We start from the raw sequence: 16,707 nt of genomic DNA, 5'->3' as shown, positions 1-16,707 counted from the left end.
TGCTATCATGGGGCAAAGTTAGAGACCAGCAAGCGCTAATTTTATTTGATCCAGGGGCTACTGATAATTTCATATCAGAAGATCTAGCCCTGAGGCTGGGAATAAAGACGGAAGAGCTAGGCAGGGCTTTGGATGCCGATCAAATGTTTTGTGGGAATCCTGTGCCAGTTACTCCCTTGATAGGGAAGCTCCGTCTTCATATTCGGAGTTATGTGGATCAGGAAGACTTCTTCATTTCTCCACTGAAACATTATGATGTAGTTTTGGGGATGCCTTGGTTTCACCGCAAGGCAGTGAAGTTGACTCTTCCTTGCTGGAATTTGTGCATAGGGGGAAAAATCAGCGTGTAATTGCCAGGAATAAAGGGGACACTATCCCCATTGTATCTGATGTTTCATGCGGTAAAGCAATAAAGTCTGCAATTTCTGCGTACATGGTTTTTGTAAAAGAAAAAGAGAATGATATGCATGCTGAAATGAATGATGCAGACAAAGATAAGTTTCAGTTTCTTGTAAACTTTAAAGAGTGCTTTTCTGATGTTTTGCCAGGGGAGTTACCCCCAGAGAGACCAGAAGATCATCAGATAGAGTTAATGCCTGGTAGTGAGCCACCAAACAGACCCCCTTATAGAGTCAGTGCGACTCAGAGAGAAGAGATTATGGCTCAGGTACAGGACTTGCTGTCCAAAGGCTTGATTCAGCCCAGCTCGTCTCCTTTTTGTTCCCCTGTACTGTTAGTACAGAAGAAAGATGGTTCATTCCGTATGTGCGTCGATTATCGCGCACTGAACAAAATGACCATCAAGAATAGATTCCCTATTCCACGCATTGATGATGTCCTGGATCAGTTAAATGGAGCTTCAGTTTTCAGCAGGATAGACTTAAAGAGTGGCTACCACCAAGTGAGGATACAGCCTCAGGATGTGCACAAGACAGCATTCCGCACTACATTCGGGTTGTATGAATACTTAGTGATGCCTTTTGGGTTGACAAATGCTCCAGCCACATTCAATAGAATGATGGATCGTATCTTCCGGGAGTACAGGCATTTTACGGGTACTTTCTTTGATGATATCTTAGTTTTTTCTAAGACAGAGGAAGACCACAGAGAACATCTTGCTATAGTGTTTCAAGAGCTGAGAAATCATCAGCTCTATGCCAACAGCAAGAAAAGTGAATTCTTCCTGGAAGAAATCCACTATCTGGGGCATATAATATCCAAGAATGGGATACAAATGGATCCAGCAAAGATCCGTGCCATTCAGGAATGGCCAGAGCTGAAAACTGTGCATGAAGTTCGAAGCTTTTTAGGCTTGTGTTCTTACTACAGAAGATTTATCAGACATTTTGCTGATATCGCAGCTCCATTACATGACCTCACTAAGAAAAATGCAGCTTTCACATGGGGATTATCACAGAAGAAAGCATTCAATACACTCAAGGAAAAGTTGACTACAGAGCCTATTCTGGTAGTTCCGGATCTGTATCAGTCTTTTGATGTGGATTGTGATGCTTGTGGAGAATGTGTTGGCGCTGCATTGCATCAGAATGGTCATGTAGTAGCCTATGAAAGCAGACGACTTCGGGATGCGGAAAGTTATTTAGGAATCTATGAGAAAGAGTTATTGGCTGTAATTCATGCCATCCATACATGGAAACATTATCTTTTGGGTGCAGATTTTACTGTCAAAACAGATCACCAAAGTCTGAAATACTTTTTGACTCAGACCAAGCTTTCAGAGAAGCATATGAAATGGGCAAACATGCTGTCAATGTACCATTTTCAGATTGTCCATACCCCAGGAATTCGGAACAGAGTGGCAGATGCCTTGTCCCGAAGACCCCAGGTCAATAATGTGACTATTGCTTACCATCAGGACCTGGAAGGTATGAGGGAACAATATGCTCATGATTCTGATTTTGGTGAAATTTTACAGCAAATGCAAGAAGGGCAATCTACCAGTCACTATTCCCTGAAAGATGGGTATTTAATGAAAGATGATTGCCTATGCATCACCCAGGAGATGAGGAAAAAGATTTTGGAAGAATGCCATGCACCTCCCTATGCTGGACACAGAGGAATTACAGCAACAACTCTAGCACTAGAGAGGTATTTCTTTTGGCCAGGAATGCGGAAAGATATACATCAGTTTGTTACTGAATGCCTTACGTGTCAGAAAATGAAATATGATAGACAGAAGGCACCTGGCCTACTTATGCCTCTTCCCGTGCCTCAGGCACCATGGGAAAATATTACAATGGACTTTATTTTTGATTTGCCGAGATCAAAGTCAGGGAATGATGGGATTTGGACTATCATAGATAGATTCAGCAAGCAAGCTCATTTCATTCCGGTTCGCAAAACCATAAAGGCAGATCATATGGCTAAGCTGTTCATGGCACAAATTTTTAAACATCATGGTATGCCTAAGTCCATTGTTAGTGATCGAGATCCCAGAATGACCAGTCTATTTTGGAGAGCTTTATTTGATAACATGGGGACGAATCTGAATTTTTCTTCTTCTTTCCATCCCCAAATAGATGGTCAAAGTGAAGTAGCAAATTCTACCATTTTGGATATGCTGAAATGCTACGTGGGTGACCAAAGTTCAGACTGGGAAAAGTACCTACCCTTAGTAGAGTTTGCTTACAATAATACAGTACATAGCTCTACAAGGAAAGCCCCTTTTGAAGTCATATATGGGAAGGTGATTTTGCCACCTATATTGAGGACTAAAGATGAAATATTTGCAGCTGATCAGTTTGTAAGAGACCTCCAGACAGCTTACAGCCAAGTCCGGACAGCAATTGAAAGGTCTCAAGAGAAACATAAAAGGGCTGCAGATAAACATAGGAGACAGCTAGATCTCAAGGAAGGGGACTGGATACTTTTAAGGTTTGAAAAAGCTAGGCTCCGCAAGTTTAAAGGCAAACAGAAAGTGTATGCAAAGTTATCTCCCAGATACCATGGCCCTTTCAGGGTTACAGAGAGAATAAATGAGGTTGCATACAGATTAGCATTGCCAGAGCATTGGAGGATTCACAATGCATTCCATGTGAGTCTTCTAAAGAAATTCCAGGGACCAGAGCCTACAGAACCAGTATCTGAAGATCCACCAGAAGTGGATGAGCTGGAGGAAGTCCTTCAGCCAGAGCAAATTGTGTACCATACTGTACGTAAAGGCCCTCGGGGTAAGGAATTTTACAGGTATCTTGTAAAATTCAAGAATTATACGGCATTAGATGCCAAGTGGATGGACGAAGACATGTTATCCGATCATCCACAGCTTTTGGATGTTTACAAGGAAGCTTTTCAGTTGAGGTCAACTGAATAGAAGCCGAGGGGATGTCACCACAATGTAAATATCCTAAGTCAAAGTACAGTTGACCATTTATTTGATCATAATTAAAGAGTTTTATATGTGTTAATTACGGTCAAAGAGTTATTTTAATGGTCAAAGGATTGACTACGGTCAAAGATACTTGACTCTAGTCAAGTAAACCTGACTACGGTCAGAGAGTGTTGACTTCGGTCAACAAGACTTGGCATGCGCCAATAGGGGTTAACCCTGGTTAACCAAGATGTGCCAACCTCGGTTGGAGAGACTTGGCTATAATTAAGGCGCCTTGACCTTGGGTCGAAGCTCTTTAATTATAATCAAGAGTGTTGACTCCGGTCAACCAGAGAAAATATATATATTTATTTTTATATATATATATTTGTTTAGATGTGCACATGTGTTCAGTGGGGACGCCCACCGTGACTAGGATTAGTCCACAGTGTGTTATTTGCATGCAAAGCGCTAACAATTAATGGGTACCATGGTGGTGCGCTTTAATTAATTGTTGCAGGTACTAGGAAGGATTATTTTTCCTAAGCGAAATGGGAGCCTGACAAGCACCTAGGAAGCGGTTCGTGTGACCGAGAGCTTTGAAGACTCCAGAATGGCCCTTAGAGGCTTGTAAAAGAATTTAGTCTAGATTTTAGACAAGTGGCATGTTGCCAATTTGAATGGGGCTTGAAGCTCTTGTAAAAGAAGAATTCTTTTCACGTTGGAAAGGGAGAGAGACTTACGAGACAGCTCTAAGCTGAAGCTGAATTTCTGTAATAGATTTTCTGAAATGAATAAAGACCTTCGGGGGGTCCCAGCCCGACAATTTGTCCTGGGCCCTAGTGCATCTCCAGAGAGAGAGAGAGAGGGAGAGCTTCTGAGAGTAGAATTCTGTCTGTTTCTTTTATGAGGCCATAGCTGTTTCGTTAGTTCCGGTTGTATCAGGAGGGGTGAGATCCTCAGGCGTGAGAAAGGTAACCATCAGTAGTTGGCTGTCCTCTAGAGGGAGGAGCAGAAGAGGCCTACAGATGCTTGGATTCAGGAGCACCTTGCTGCAGCAAGGGCCCAGAATCAGTCCCTTTTAGATTAGAGAGCATAGTATGCCTTTCATGCCAGATAATCATTTTGGACTCATACGAGAGGTAGGGTCAACAAGCAATTCTTCTTTCCTCTTGCCTCAAGCTGGGATTGCAGGGCTCAAGCTTCCTCTGAGGCAGGAGGATGAGCTCTTAGACAGTGAGTTGGCAGATGATACGGCTGTTTTTTTGAATGCCACTCCAGAGACACTGAATTCATTCAGGATGGCATTGGATTTTGTTTTGTATTGTGGCAAATGTACACATTAATTGGAACAAATCCAATGGTTTTTGGATCAGTGATGAGGACACTCCCGTATGGGGAATGGACATAGGGTTCACTTGGATTCAGAGGGGAGCCTCCATCAGGTATCTGGGATGCCAGGTTGGGGTGGGCATCTCTCCGGCACAGCAGTTCGCTCCCATGTTGGAGAGTATCAAGAGGAAACTCATCTTTTGGAGTTTTGCAAGACTTGACCTTGCATCCAAAGTTGTGATTGTGAACCAGGTATTATTGGCCACTTCTTGGTTTGTTTGCTCGTGTTGGTGCAGATCTAGAGGTTGTATCGCTCAGCTCATGAGACCTATCAGGAACTTCCTATGGAGCGGTTTAGATGGCACCTCAGATGTTGTAGCCAGGGTGGCTTGGGAGACCCTCATTCTCCCCACAGGAGAATGACGTCTCAATATTATTTACCCGAACTTGCAATATATGGCCTTGCTCTGCAAGTTTGTAGTACGTGGATTGATGCCTGGACAGGAGCCCTGGAAGGATTTTTTCTCACGCAGCATTCAGTCTTGTACCCCTTCTCATGGAGGAGATTGGTTGGACAGCAATAGATGGATCTTTACTTCAGCCCATCTCAAAATCCCCCCCTTCCCCTCTCATGGCTGCTATTCTAAAAGCTTGGGGTTGCTTAAGAAACACACTTCGCAGAGTTCCACCCACCTCTCGTGAAGAAATTCATAGGCAGCTAGTCATGTGGAATGACTCGATTCTGGATGACCATGGCAGGCCACTTGGAGTGTCACATTATATGCAGTGGTCTAGATGGGAGAGGGGACCTGCTTCTACTATAGGCGCTTGGCAGGCCTTTATGAGACTTCCAAAGGATTAAACTTCTAGTAGTTGGCCACCTTAGAGGGAGTGCACTCAGGATACAGCAATACAGGAAGCCATTCCGCCAGAGTGGATTGACACAGATGACATGCCGCTCACAGAGTCTACTTGGTGGGGAGCGTTTTCAGGGATGGGCATTCCATTATGGATTATTGCATTGCAGGATGCACATGAGGATAACCTTGTCTTTGATGTTTAGTCAGGATGCACATGAAGATACCCTTGTCATCCCCCCCTTACTCTGAACAAGGTAGGAGTCTCGCATAGCCATAAGAGTAAATACCCAATACAATCATTTTTGGGGGACTACTCAGGGCAAAGTAACCTTATTTACTTCAAAGCCACAAAAGCATACATCATTTTAGAGAGACTACTCAAGGCAAAGGACCTTTATTGAATCGCATAAGAGAAATCAGAATACATATGGGTTGTCATCCTCAATGAGGGTGACATGGGCAGATAGTTCTTGGTCGATGACTGGAATCTCCTCTGGGTGTCCTCTCCTTCAACCAAGTTGACATGATGCTGGTCTTGTTATTTTGCTTTTATTGCGTCCCAATGTGCTTCAATATGGCCCTTGTGAAGCAAGAGCCTCTTCAGTGCCTAATGTAAAGAGTGGAGATTCTTTGTTCCGGTGATCTTTTTCGAGAAGAAGGGTCACCATTTCATCAAAGGTTTTCGAGGCAAGTCCAAGTACTTCAAGAGTGTTCTCAAAATGAGAGACTCCTTCCATCATCTTCATGAGAACAGCCATTTTTTCCTCGTCGTCAGGTGAACACTTCAGGCTGGAATGTTGTTAAACAAGAGATTGCATTTTTGCCAAGTGGGCACTTAATGCATCATTATCCTCCATTTTAACTTATAAAATTGTAGCTTCAATACAACCTTGGAGTTTGTGATTTTATTACCAATTCTCGAGACGCGCCCAAATCTCCTTGGCCGTTGATTTGAAGTTGATATGATTAATCAAAGAGTCGTCGAGGAAAATACCAACAAGAGCAATGGTCTTTGAGTTTTGTTGCTTCCATATCTTGATTTGTTGAAGATCTGTTATTGTGGCGTAGGTGCAATCATCCTCAATCACATCCCATACATTTTCTTTCATGAGGAGCAGCTGCATCTTAGCTTGCCATGTAGGGAACCCTTCGCCCTTGAACTTATCGACAATGAGGGAAATTCTGACGGGGTTCCTACAGTTAGGGTCCTTTTGTTGGACCCTAATTTATCTGATGAAAATGTCATGCTTAGCGCCCGGATGGTTCTTCCTTTTAACAAAGAGTGGAGATTGCATTTTGCCAGGGAAAGTCCCAAAAAGAAGAAGAGGCCCAAAAAGCCTTCTAATACAACAACTCCCCCTAGACCTCGACAGGGGGTGGTACGGTCTCAACACCCCCTCCTCGACTTCGACAGGGTGTTGGTACAATTCCAACACCACCTCTTGGACCTCGATAGGGTGTTGCTATAGCCCCTTCACGTCAGACTGCTCTTCGTCGGCAAAATGCTCCCTTGTACCTCCACCTGCTGTCCCTAGATGGATTCTGATTCGTGTGCGGCCTTCACACCCTCCAGATCAAGAGGTTGTCATCCAGAACACCATACCATTTTTTAGCAACTCCTTCCCTCATCTCCCCTCTTGGATAGAGGGAAAGGGGTTGTGTACACTGCTAACCGCTTCCCTCTAAAGGGATTCTTCGCACCCCTATGATAGGTTTGGTTCACAGGAACTCTTTCGCAGCCCTTGCAGATGTCACGGACTTTCTCGAGGAGGATTTTATGCCTTCCACCTTTGGTGACACAGTGGTTGGGGTTCCTATTGACATGGTATCTCCTTCCTCAGATGGACGAGTACCATGAGATAAGAGATTCTTAGACGAGAGATTGGTGTTCGCCAACAGTTGGCAGCCTTGCAGGGAGAGAGCATAAGAGGCCACACGATGCTTGGATTCAGGAGCGCCTTGCTGCAGCAAAAGGTTCACCAGCAAATTTTGATAGATCAGAGAGCAGAGTATACCTTTCATGCATGAGAGTCCTTATGGATCCAGATGGGAGGTAGAGTCAATATGCATTTCTATGGCCCCATACATAGTAGAGAGAGTGTTTCTCATCTCATTGACTCAGATGGAGTTTTACTATCAGATCCAGATGCCGTCATGTGCATAGCTACAGATTTTAATGTCTTCCTTCTCTCAGTAGATCTTGGTAGCGAGTCCATTGATGATGCCAAACAAGTCATCATGGCAGTGTATTCCTATGTTGGTGAAACCGGATATGAGGCTTTCTCTTGATGCACCTTTCACCAATATAGAGTTTAAGTCTATGCTTCTTACCCTTCACAAGGGGAAGTGCCCAGGTTCAAACGGACCCACAGCTTCTTCTTCCTGACCTTTTGGGATATGATTGGGGATCACATTACCTCACCGTTGCAGGGTGTTTGGGACTCGGGTGAGATGCCTGAATCACTTACAGAGGGTCTCATACATTTAATCCCAAAAGGAGGGTGCAGAAATTTAGTGTCATAGTGGAGACCTATAACTTTATTGGGCACTTGGTATAAAATCCTAGCAAAAGAAATCAGCTTGTGTTTGCATCCCGTACTTCCAGATCTTATTCATGAGACGCAAACAGGATTTGTTCATAGCATAAGCATTTTCAATAATATATTTTCTTTTTGGGAAGCTTCAGAGTGGAAAAAAGATAGCCATTCTACTCTTGGACTTTGAAAAAGCATATGACAGGGTAGATTGGGACTCTTTGGAGGGAACCCTTCATCATTTTGGGTTTTCATATGCATGGATCAGAGGGGTTTAGCCTTGTATCAATTGATGGTAGAGAAGCATAGGACCAAGACTTCAACTTGACCACATAGAGAGAGAGAGAGGCTAGACGTGGCTATGGGACGGGGCTTTTTGGTAGAGAGAGAGAGAGATAGGGGCTAGACACGGCTATGGGACAGGGAGGGGAGTGGGACCCCCCCGCACCCGGCATCACCTTTGGACACGTGGCAGCCTCCATGGCTGCCAACAATTGTGACTATATTGGTTGAAGGAGTAGAGGAGATTCCTATGAGCGCAAGGGATCATGCCTCATCTAAGAAAGAAAAACTACTCCCAACTGCCCCTCGCTGATAGGAAATATCAGGGAAGGAAGTCACTCCAAATCTTGTCCTCCATTGAAGATTTCTCCAACAATCCAAGAGCCCACCTCAAACAATAAGCTCACGAGTCACTACCAAAAGTGGCCCAATTGCTGGCAACATGCTGGTGCATAACTATCCACCAAGATGCCAAAATATGAAATCCACACTCTTGAGATAAATTGAAACTGTTCTACTAACTATCAACTCTTCTTGACCACAGACCTTTTAGGTTGCTAGGGAACTAAAATGATATGCTTTAAGTCTTATTAGTCTGTTCACTATGTCAAACCTACCTGGTGTATTTCCCTTCCCATGATAAAAGTGATAATCATATTGTTTCTTTTCAAAGCCTCCTATTACAACAGCAAATGAGGTAGTTCAAACCCAATATAAAGGATTGTGCAACCTACCAATACAAGTATGTAATTGCTCCTGCACATCCTCCAAAAAAGAAAAAGTGCACGAATATTCGTGCAGTTGCTGCACTGCGAGAGCTCCTATAAGCTCCAAACATCAGAATGGTGTCAAGGGCAGCTGTGTATTGCCACAAAAGGTAAGTTTGTTGCCATATGAAGTACACTGAATCCAAAACTGAAATATTATGGAACATATTCATAACAGGCGATCTGCTATCAACTAATATCATCAATTACTTACATTCAATGAATTTCATGACAAAGTATGTGGGACCCAGGCTGAGTATTATCTTTAGTGTCTGGAAATCTAGTTTACTTGAAAACGCTATGATTGTCAAGCCCTGTAAGCTCAACCATTTCTTATAAATATCAGTACAGGAGATCTATCTACAATTCTACATAGACAAAATAAAAGTGCCCGTAGGATAATTTGACTTTCAGATAGCTGTAGGATCATTCCCAGACCTGGAACATCATTACCAATAGAATCCATAGTCGGTGAAAGCTGTGGTACAAGTGGAGAAAAGTGCGATGTTCAACAAAAGATGATTTCCCCAACGAATGTTTCCTTGCTTGCAAAACCTGAGAATTTACACACAATTCTATGAGTAGAGTTCTAACTTACAAATGCATAAAGTGATAGAAACTTGAATATTAGACGAGCGCTCATATGCAAAGCTTGTGTGCACCAACATAGTTCAAAGATGCAGATTGCACAAAAGACTTAACAGCAGGAATATATAAGTAGAGCTCTGTTGATGAGAACTATTGCTCCCCTTCTCTTTGTAACTTGGAAGGTCCCCTTCCCATTTATTAACCAAATCATTCAAATTGATTACTGGGCAGCTATACCATATTTTGAGGCGGTGCATGCTTCTTCACGAAACTCCATCCCTCCTTGAAGAGGTTCATGTTGGCATGGGGGGTGGTTATATGGTCCCTAAAGCCACTGCTTGGGAAATCATGCGTGCAAGGTTATGGTGGCCAAAGTTGTTCCAAGATTGGCATGCCCATGTGCGAAGGTGTGACTTGTGTCAAAGAGCAGCACCTAAACCCACCAGTCGTGAGTATCTTCCCCTTAATCCATTTCATCCAGTACCCCCTTCTATCTTTGGGGTTTGTATTTTGTTGGGCCCATCAATCTGGCCACAAGAACTAGAAATAAAAGTATGTTTTAGCTGCCACGGAGTAGGTACAAACTGGGTGGAGGCCAAGGCAACCTCCACTTGCACAACCCAAATGGTGGCCCAGTTCTTATATGATCAGATTATATCTAGGTTCGTGTTTTCAGTGGAATTGATGAGTGGAATAGGTTTCCATTTCATCAATGATGTCATTACTAAGTTACTTGGAAGACGCCAGCTGAACAAACTACCAAATGCAAATGGTTCACAAGACATCCACTCCCTATTATCCACGTGGCAATGGCTTGAAAAAAAGCAGCAACCAAACTTTTGGTGGAGCCGTGACTAAACTTTGCCTTAATTGTTTGAAATATTGGGATGAGGAACTCCCAGCTGCTTTATTCGCTTATCGGACTGCCTACAAGGCTAGTACAAGGTGTTCCCTGTTTAAGTTGGTGTATGGCCTTGAAGCGGTCATGCCCTATGAGTTTCACATGGATACCACTCAAGTGATTTCACAAATGATTGATGACTTGGAGGCGTGCACACTTGCGATTACGGGATCTAGAATCCTTGGAGGATCATTGTTGGGAGGCAATCTTTGCTCAAGAAGAAAGGCAGAAGAGGCTAAAAGCATGGCATGAAGAAGTCGGTTCGGTTGGATTGGAATGATAGGATCCTTCATGGCCTCTTTCTGTTGGCGTGTAATTACATTGATAGGTTGTGACCTTAGACTTGCCGGACCCAGACTTTGATGGTCCACCCCAATGATGCCGATGGGGACGTCAGGCTTAACCTCTGTTTGTTCTGGGACCTTATTTTTCATGGGACAATCCATACAGGCATGTCCTATGCCACAATCTCTGCAGAGTGGTTGGAAAGTAGCGGGGCTACCACGATGAGGGCACTCTGCGATCCGATGATTTTCTCCACAACCGTAACACTTGATTGGTGCTCGATATGTGTTGGGTCGTACTTGATTTGCATAGACTGGTATTAGACCCTCCGCACCTTCTACATAGTACACTGGGTACTCTGCTTCATACTCAAATAGCGAGTCTACTTCCTCGGCTTGTAATTGATGTATGGGAACTGCCTGAGGAGCTAGATTTGGCACTCTTGGATACGGTCGTGGATTCGGATTCCTGAGTAGTTGTGGGACTTGTGTCCGAACGGGAACAGGATTTAGCCTCGGAGCTGGGGGTGCTTGTGCAAGTGCCGGTTGCCTGTATACTGGCATGGGTGCCGCTTGGTATTGTGGTGGTCGAGGCGGATTGTTGCGCATGTTGAAGATGCAACTGTTCTCATCATGGCCGCCGACGACACAGATATGGCACCACAACCGTGGCGGTGGATTTGCTTGTGCAGTGATCCTTGCTCTTAGGACTGGGCATTCATTTGCTGTATGATTTACCAAGCAGTGTGGGCACCAGACATTTTCTCGCCGTGGATATGTTTGAGTTGGCGGCTGAGACAAGTGGAGTTTTTGATCCATGGCCTGCATCATATCTTCTTTCAGCTTCAAGGTCATGGCCTCTAGGCGATCTTCATTGGATGTTTCGGCAGTGTCCTCTGATTTACCTTTTTTTCGAGCGCTTATCTCGTGTATTTGATCTGGCGTCATCACTGCTAGTGTCTGAATCTGTCATGCCATCTTCGATGTCAATGGCTGCCGCATGAGCAGCACTGAATGTTTCATAGCTACTTATCTTTTTCATATCCTTGCGGATTTTCTTTCTTAGACCTGCTATGAACCATGCCGTGAGGTACTTTGCATCTAGGCGTGGGTCACATTTGGCGATCAATCTCTTCATCTTTCCCAGGTATGTGCGTACATCTTCCCTCCGGCCTTGTTCGATCTTGCTGAGTTGGAGAGCGGGATCATCTTGTAGCCTCTCCGTTTGAAAACGACGTTTGAATTCAGTTTGACGTAGGTCCCATGTGGCACGTTCTTCCACAAGAAGGTCGAGGTACCATTCTGACGCCTCATCAGTTAAGGCCATTGGAAACCAAGCCACCTTGGTTTCATGGGATTGATCACCACCTGCTCGACATGCGGCATTAAAATGCTGGAGGAAGTGAGCTGGGTCTCCCCTACCATTATATTTGGGAAGTTCCAGTTTTCCCAAGGGGCGTCGGCCTTGATTGTTGTGATTTTCGTCGATTGAAGAAGTTGTCACCCTCTGCATCGAGCTCGATATCCCCATCATGGTCATGACGGCGTCCAGCATGTTGGGGCGTGGAGGAGTTAAAGGGAGTTGTTGAATCTCAGGGGGGGATTCGGGGTAGAGGATTGGCGGGGGCGGTTGTTGTAGTGGAGTTAGATGTGGATGGGGCGAGCGTTGGAGTCGAAGTCGTTGGCCGGAACGTAACTGCATGCAGATTGTGCGTGATTTGCCAAGGGTGTCGCTACCCCAAGTGCGGGTGTGGATGTGGTGTTGTTAGGAGAGTTAGAGTGGTGTTAGTTGCTGTAGGGACCCTCATGTTAATAATGTGCCTAAGATTGTCCTACGTGTGTAGGGAAATGTGCCGGTGCAGACGGATCGTTAATCGGAGGTCACGGCGTGAAAATACGAGTGAATTAATGCAAAATGAGGCCCACACGGGGGCGCGAATGAACGTGTGCTAGGGATGCCGAAATGGTGTGCAATGGGCTGGAAAAATACCCCGTAACGTGGTGTTTCTGTGTGTGAAATCTGGGTTCAAACGGTTCAGTTTGGGTCCCAAACGGATGAGTTTCGAAGGGTTAAGTAGGGGTAAATTTGCGTTTGGGGGGTCCTAATGGTGGTGTGAATGGACTTTAGGTCCAACTGAGGGGTTTGAAACTAACCCATCCACCCAGTTACTGTAACTGGGAGGTTTAACTAATTGTAGTTAGTTACTAACTGAAGAGTTAGTCTAACCTAACTGAGGGTAATCCTAATCGAACCTAGTCTAACTAACTGAGGGTTTAACTAAACTAACCTAACGTCAGTTACTACGTGGACTAATCTAACCGAGGTTAACTAACTAACCGAGTTAGCCTAACCTAACTAACCTAACCTAACTGTAGTTAATGCTAACCTAAGTAAGGTTAAATCTAACCCTAGTATTAATTTTAGGTTAGTTTTTTTTTTTTTGGGTTCCTGTGGGGGACTTCGCGACGGCGGCGCCCGGGGGGGGGGCGTGGTTTTTCGCACAAGGGGGGGTTGCACAGGGGGGGTTTTGCGCACAGGGGGAGGGGGCAGGGGCGAGCGGGGCGGGGCGGCGGTGAGGGGCGAAGAGCGAGGGGGCGGTCGGGGCGGGGACGGGGGAGGGGGGCGGGTGAGCTGAGGGGGTGGGGCGCTGCGGAGAGGGGGTGGGGAGCGGGTGAGCGGAGGGGGTGGGGGGGCGTGCGGAGGTGTGTGGAGGGGGTGGGGCGCTGCGGAGAGGGGGCGACCGGGGGGCGGGGGGTGGCTGGCGGGGCGGGGCGGCGGGGGATGGCAGCGAGGCAAGGCGGTGAGGACGGCCGGGGGGATGGGGTTGGGCGCGCGGGCTCGGCCGCTGGTAGGGCGGGGTGGCTGGCGGGGTGGGGCGACGGGGGCGGTCGAGGGATGGCCGCGAGGCGGGGCGACGGGGACGGTCGGGGGATGGGGTTGGATGCGCGAGCGCCGCCGCTGGCGGGGCGGGGGATTGGGGGGTGCGCGGGGGCGGGGGGTTGGGGGGTGCGCGGGGCGGGCGCGGCGGCTCTACGGAGCGCCGCCGCGGGAGGGGGGTGGGTGGGTTGCAGAGGGGGGGTTTACAGAGAGGGGGGGTAAGGGGGAGGGGGTAAGGGGGGAGAGAGGAGAGAAGGGGAGCGGGGTGGGCGGGTCGGGTTGACAGGGGTAAGGGGGGAGAGAATGAGGGGAGAGAGGAGAGAGTGAGAGAGAGAGGGGGTGGGGGAGAGAACGAGGGGGAGAGAGGAGAGAGTGAGAGAAAGAGGGGGGGGGAGGGGGAGAGAGGAGAGAGAGAGGGGGGGAAAAAAGAGGAGAGAGAGAAGAGAGAGAGAGGGGAAAAGGGGGAGAGGAGAGAGAAAGGAGAGAGAGGGGGGAAAGGGGGAGAGAGGAGAGAGAAAAGAGAGAGAGGGGGATGGGGAGAAAATGAGAGAGAGAAAGGGAGGGGGAGGAAAAGAGAGAGATAGAGAGAGAAAGGGGGAGGGAGAGAGAGAGAAAGAGAGAGAAAGGGGGAGGGATAGAGAGAGAAAGAAAGAGAGAGAGTGAAAGGGAGGTGGTGGGGATGGTGGAGGTGGGACGGGGAGGGGAAAGGGGGAGGGGGAGGTGGTGGAGATGGAGATGGAGAGGGAGGGGGGAGGGGAAGGTGCAAATGGAGGGGGAGGGGAGAGGGGGGAGGTGGAGATGAAGGGGGAGGGGGAGGGGGGAGGGGGAGGTCGAGGGGGAGGGGGAGGTGGAGATGGAGGGGGGAGGGGGAGGGGGAGGTGGAGATGGAGGGGGGAGGGGGAGGGGGAGGGGGAGGGGGAGATGAAGGGGGGGGGGGGGAAGGGGGAGGTGGAGGTGGAAATGGAGGGGGAGAGGGAGAGGTGGAGATGGAGGGGGGAGGTGGTGGTGGAGATGGAAGGGGGAAGGTGGTGGTGGAGGGGGAGGGGGAAGGTGGTGGTGGTGGGGGAGGGGGAAGGTGGTGGTGGAGATGGAAGGGGAAGGTGGTGGTGGAGATGGAAGGGAAAAAAAAAAGCACAAAAACTTGACGGACGAAAATCGAAAAGGAGGGAGAAGTGGTCACCTGAACGCTCTCCAAGTCTTTCTCGATGTAATGGGATTGTTGTGGAACAATGGACGGTGGGTGGAAGGCTAGGTTATCGCTTCGAGAAGGGCTCGAAGTCACTTACAATGCGAGAATAGGAGTAAGGGGGTGGTCGATGGAGAGGGGAGGAGTGTCTTGCGTGGGGCTCGGAATGAAGAAGAGAATGGAGGCAAAAAGTGAAAGATGAAGGATGAGGTGGCGGAGTAGGTTTTTATAGGATTTGATTTTAAGTTTAGGGTTTAACCCTAAACTCTTCCCGAGCCATAACTCTTTATGGAGAGCTCAGTTTGCTTTTCTGCAAAAAGGTAAAATGATCGAAATTGCAAGCTCTACGCATCCGTGTCCACTACCTAGCCTGATTGTATATCATGTGGCTTCTATTTAAGAAATTAAGAAAATTTCTTAAAGTAGTAACCCAAGGTTGATGCTTGGGGTTAATATGTTTGGCTAGAAATGGGAAAAAAAATTTTACTCTCCTTGCCCTTGAGTGTTATGTCCGTGAAAGTTCGAAGTAGTGTCTTGTTTTACACATACCTACGTATGTTTGCTCTTACTTGAGACGCTAGTCTCCCTGGCAACAGCGCCAAATGTTGGCTCTTTCCTACTGCTTTCGTAGGAAGAGCAGGGTATTCTATGTTTGCAGGGTTCCGAGGCTTTTTGTCACCTACAAATATATTGGGATTGTCGGTTGTAGTATATGTGTAGCTTAGGACCTCGAGTCGTGTTCCAGTGAGAGACGTAGACTTAAGTGTGGTAAGTAAACAAAGTGCAAGCATGTGTAAAAGGCACGTAAACCATCTTTGTTGAAGTAATGAAGGCTCTCATCTTCATTGGGGGTTGTAGGGTTTAGAAGGAGTTTTAAGGGTTAGAAGGAGGTTTCAGGGTTCAGAAAGAGTTCCAGGGTTTAGAAAGAGTTCCAGGGTTTAGAAGGAGGTTCCAGGGTTTGGAAAGAGTTCCAAGGTTTAGAAGGAGGTTCCAAGGTTTAGAAGGAGTTCCAGGGTTTAGAAAGAGTTCCAGGGTTTAGAAGGAGGTTCCAGGGTTCAAAAAGAGTTCCAGGGTTTAGAAGGAGGTTCCAAGGTTTAGAAGGAGTCCAGGGTTAGAAGGAGGATCCAAGGTTCGGAGTAGAGTACATGGTGGAGAACTCGTCTCCCTCGTAGATCATGGAGATTAAGGGTTGAGGAACAAAGGGTTTAGGGGAGCATAGGAGTGGGAGAGGAAGAAGGTGTAAGAGCATGGGGGAAAGAAGAGAGAGGTGGAAGGAGGAGGAGGGAGGAGGAGGAGAGAGGAGGAGGAGGAGGAGGGAGGAGGAGAGGGAGAGGATGGGTTGCAAGGTTGGAGGAGAGGGGAGGAGGAGTTGCAAGGTTAGGACATGCTTTTGGACGTGCAGTGCAAGGAAGCATGGACACTTGAGACAAATGCTTGGAATACCAAAGTAGACTCAACACAATGCCCCAAAGAGTGTGGGCTTCATTCCATTATGGGGTATTTATACAAGTTGGAGAGCTTCTCTCTCTGCATGTAACACAAAGTCGTATCACAAAGTTGTAACACAAAGTTGTATCACAAAGTTGTAACACCTTCTCTTTCTTCATAAGTTCATGTTGGCACAGAGTCAACAGGAACCCAAAGGAGAACTCTCCAAAGGAAAACTTGTTGACGAAGTAGAAGTTTGCAATCCCAAATTTTCCTCAACCGTTTCCTCCACCAATGAGGAGAACGTGTCATAGACTAAATCCAATTTGCATGGGT

General features: G+C 46.8%; 1 protein-coding gene across 1 annotated transcript in view; it reads right to left on the bottom strand.

The window, feature by feature from the left end:
• The window catches only part of LOC147894679 (callose synthase 9-like), a 433,662-nt gene that overhangs the window by 273,702 nt on the left and 143,253 nt on the right, over nt 1–16,707 (bottom strand). Inside the window, exons 9-11 of the mRNA XM_087384939.1 lie at nt 9,545–9,661; nt 9,321–9,420; nt 9,074–9,197 (exon numbers count right to left, since the gene is read on the bottom strand). Coding sequence (XP_087241065.1) covers nt 9,074–9,197; nt 9,321–9,420; nt 9,545–9,661 — 341 coding nt within the window. The remainder of the gene's footprint in view (nt 1–9,073; nt 9,198–9,320; nt 9,421–9,544; nt 9,662–16,707) is intronic.

The sequence above is a fragment of the Dipteris shenzhenensis genome, chromosome 14 (assembly GCF_047967505.1).
Source record: "Dipteris shenzhenensis isolate YYH24624 ecotype China chromosome 14, Dip_SZ_1.0, whole genome shotgun sequence".
Classification (NCBI taxonomy): domain Eukaryota; kingdom Viridiplantae; phylum Streptophyta; class Polypodiopsida; order Gleicheniales; family Dipteridaceae; genus Dipteris; species Dipteris shenzhenensis.
The sequence above is the reverse complement of the archived record's forward strand: the minus strand, read 5'-3'. Positions and strand labels throughout refer to the sequence as shown.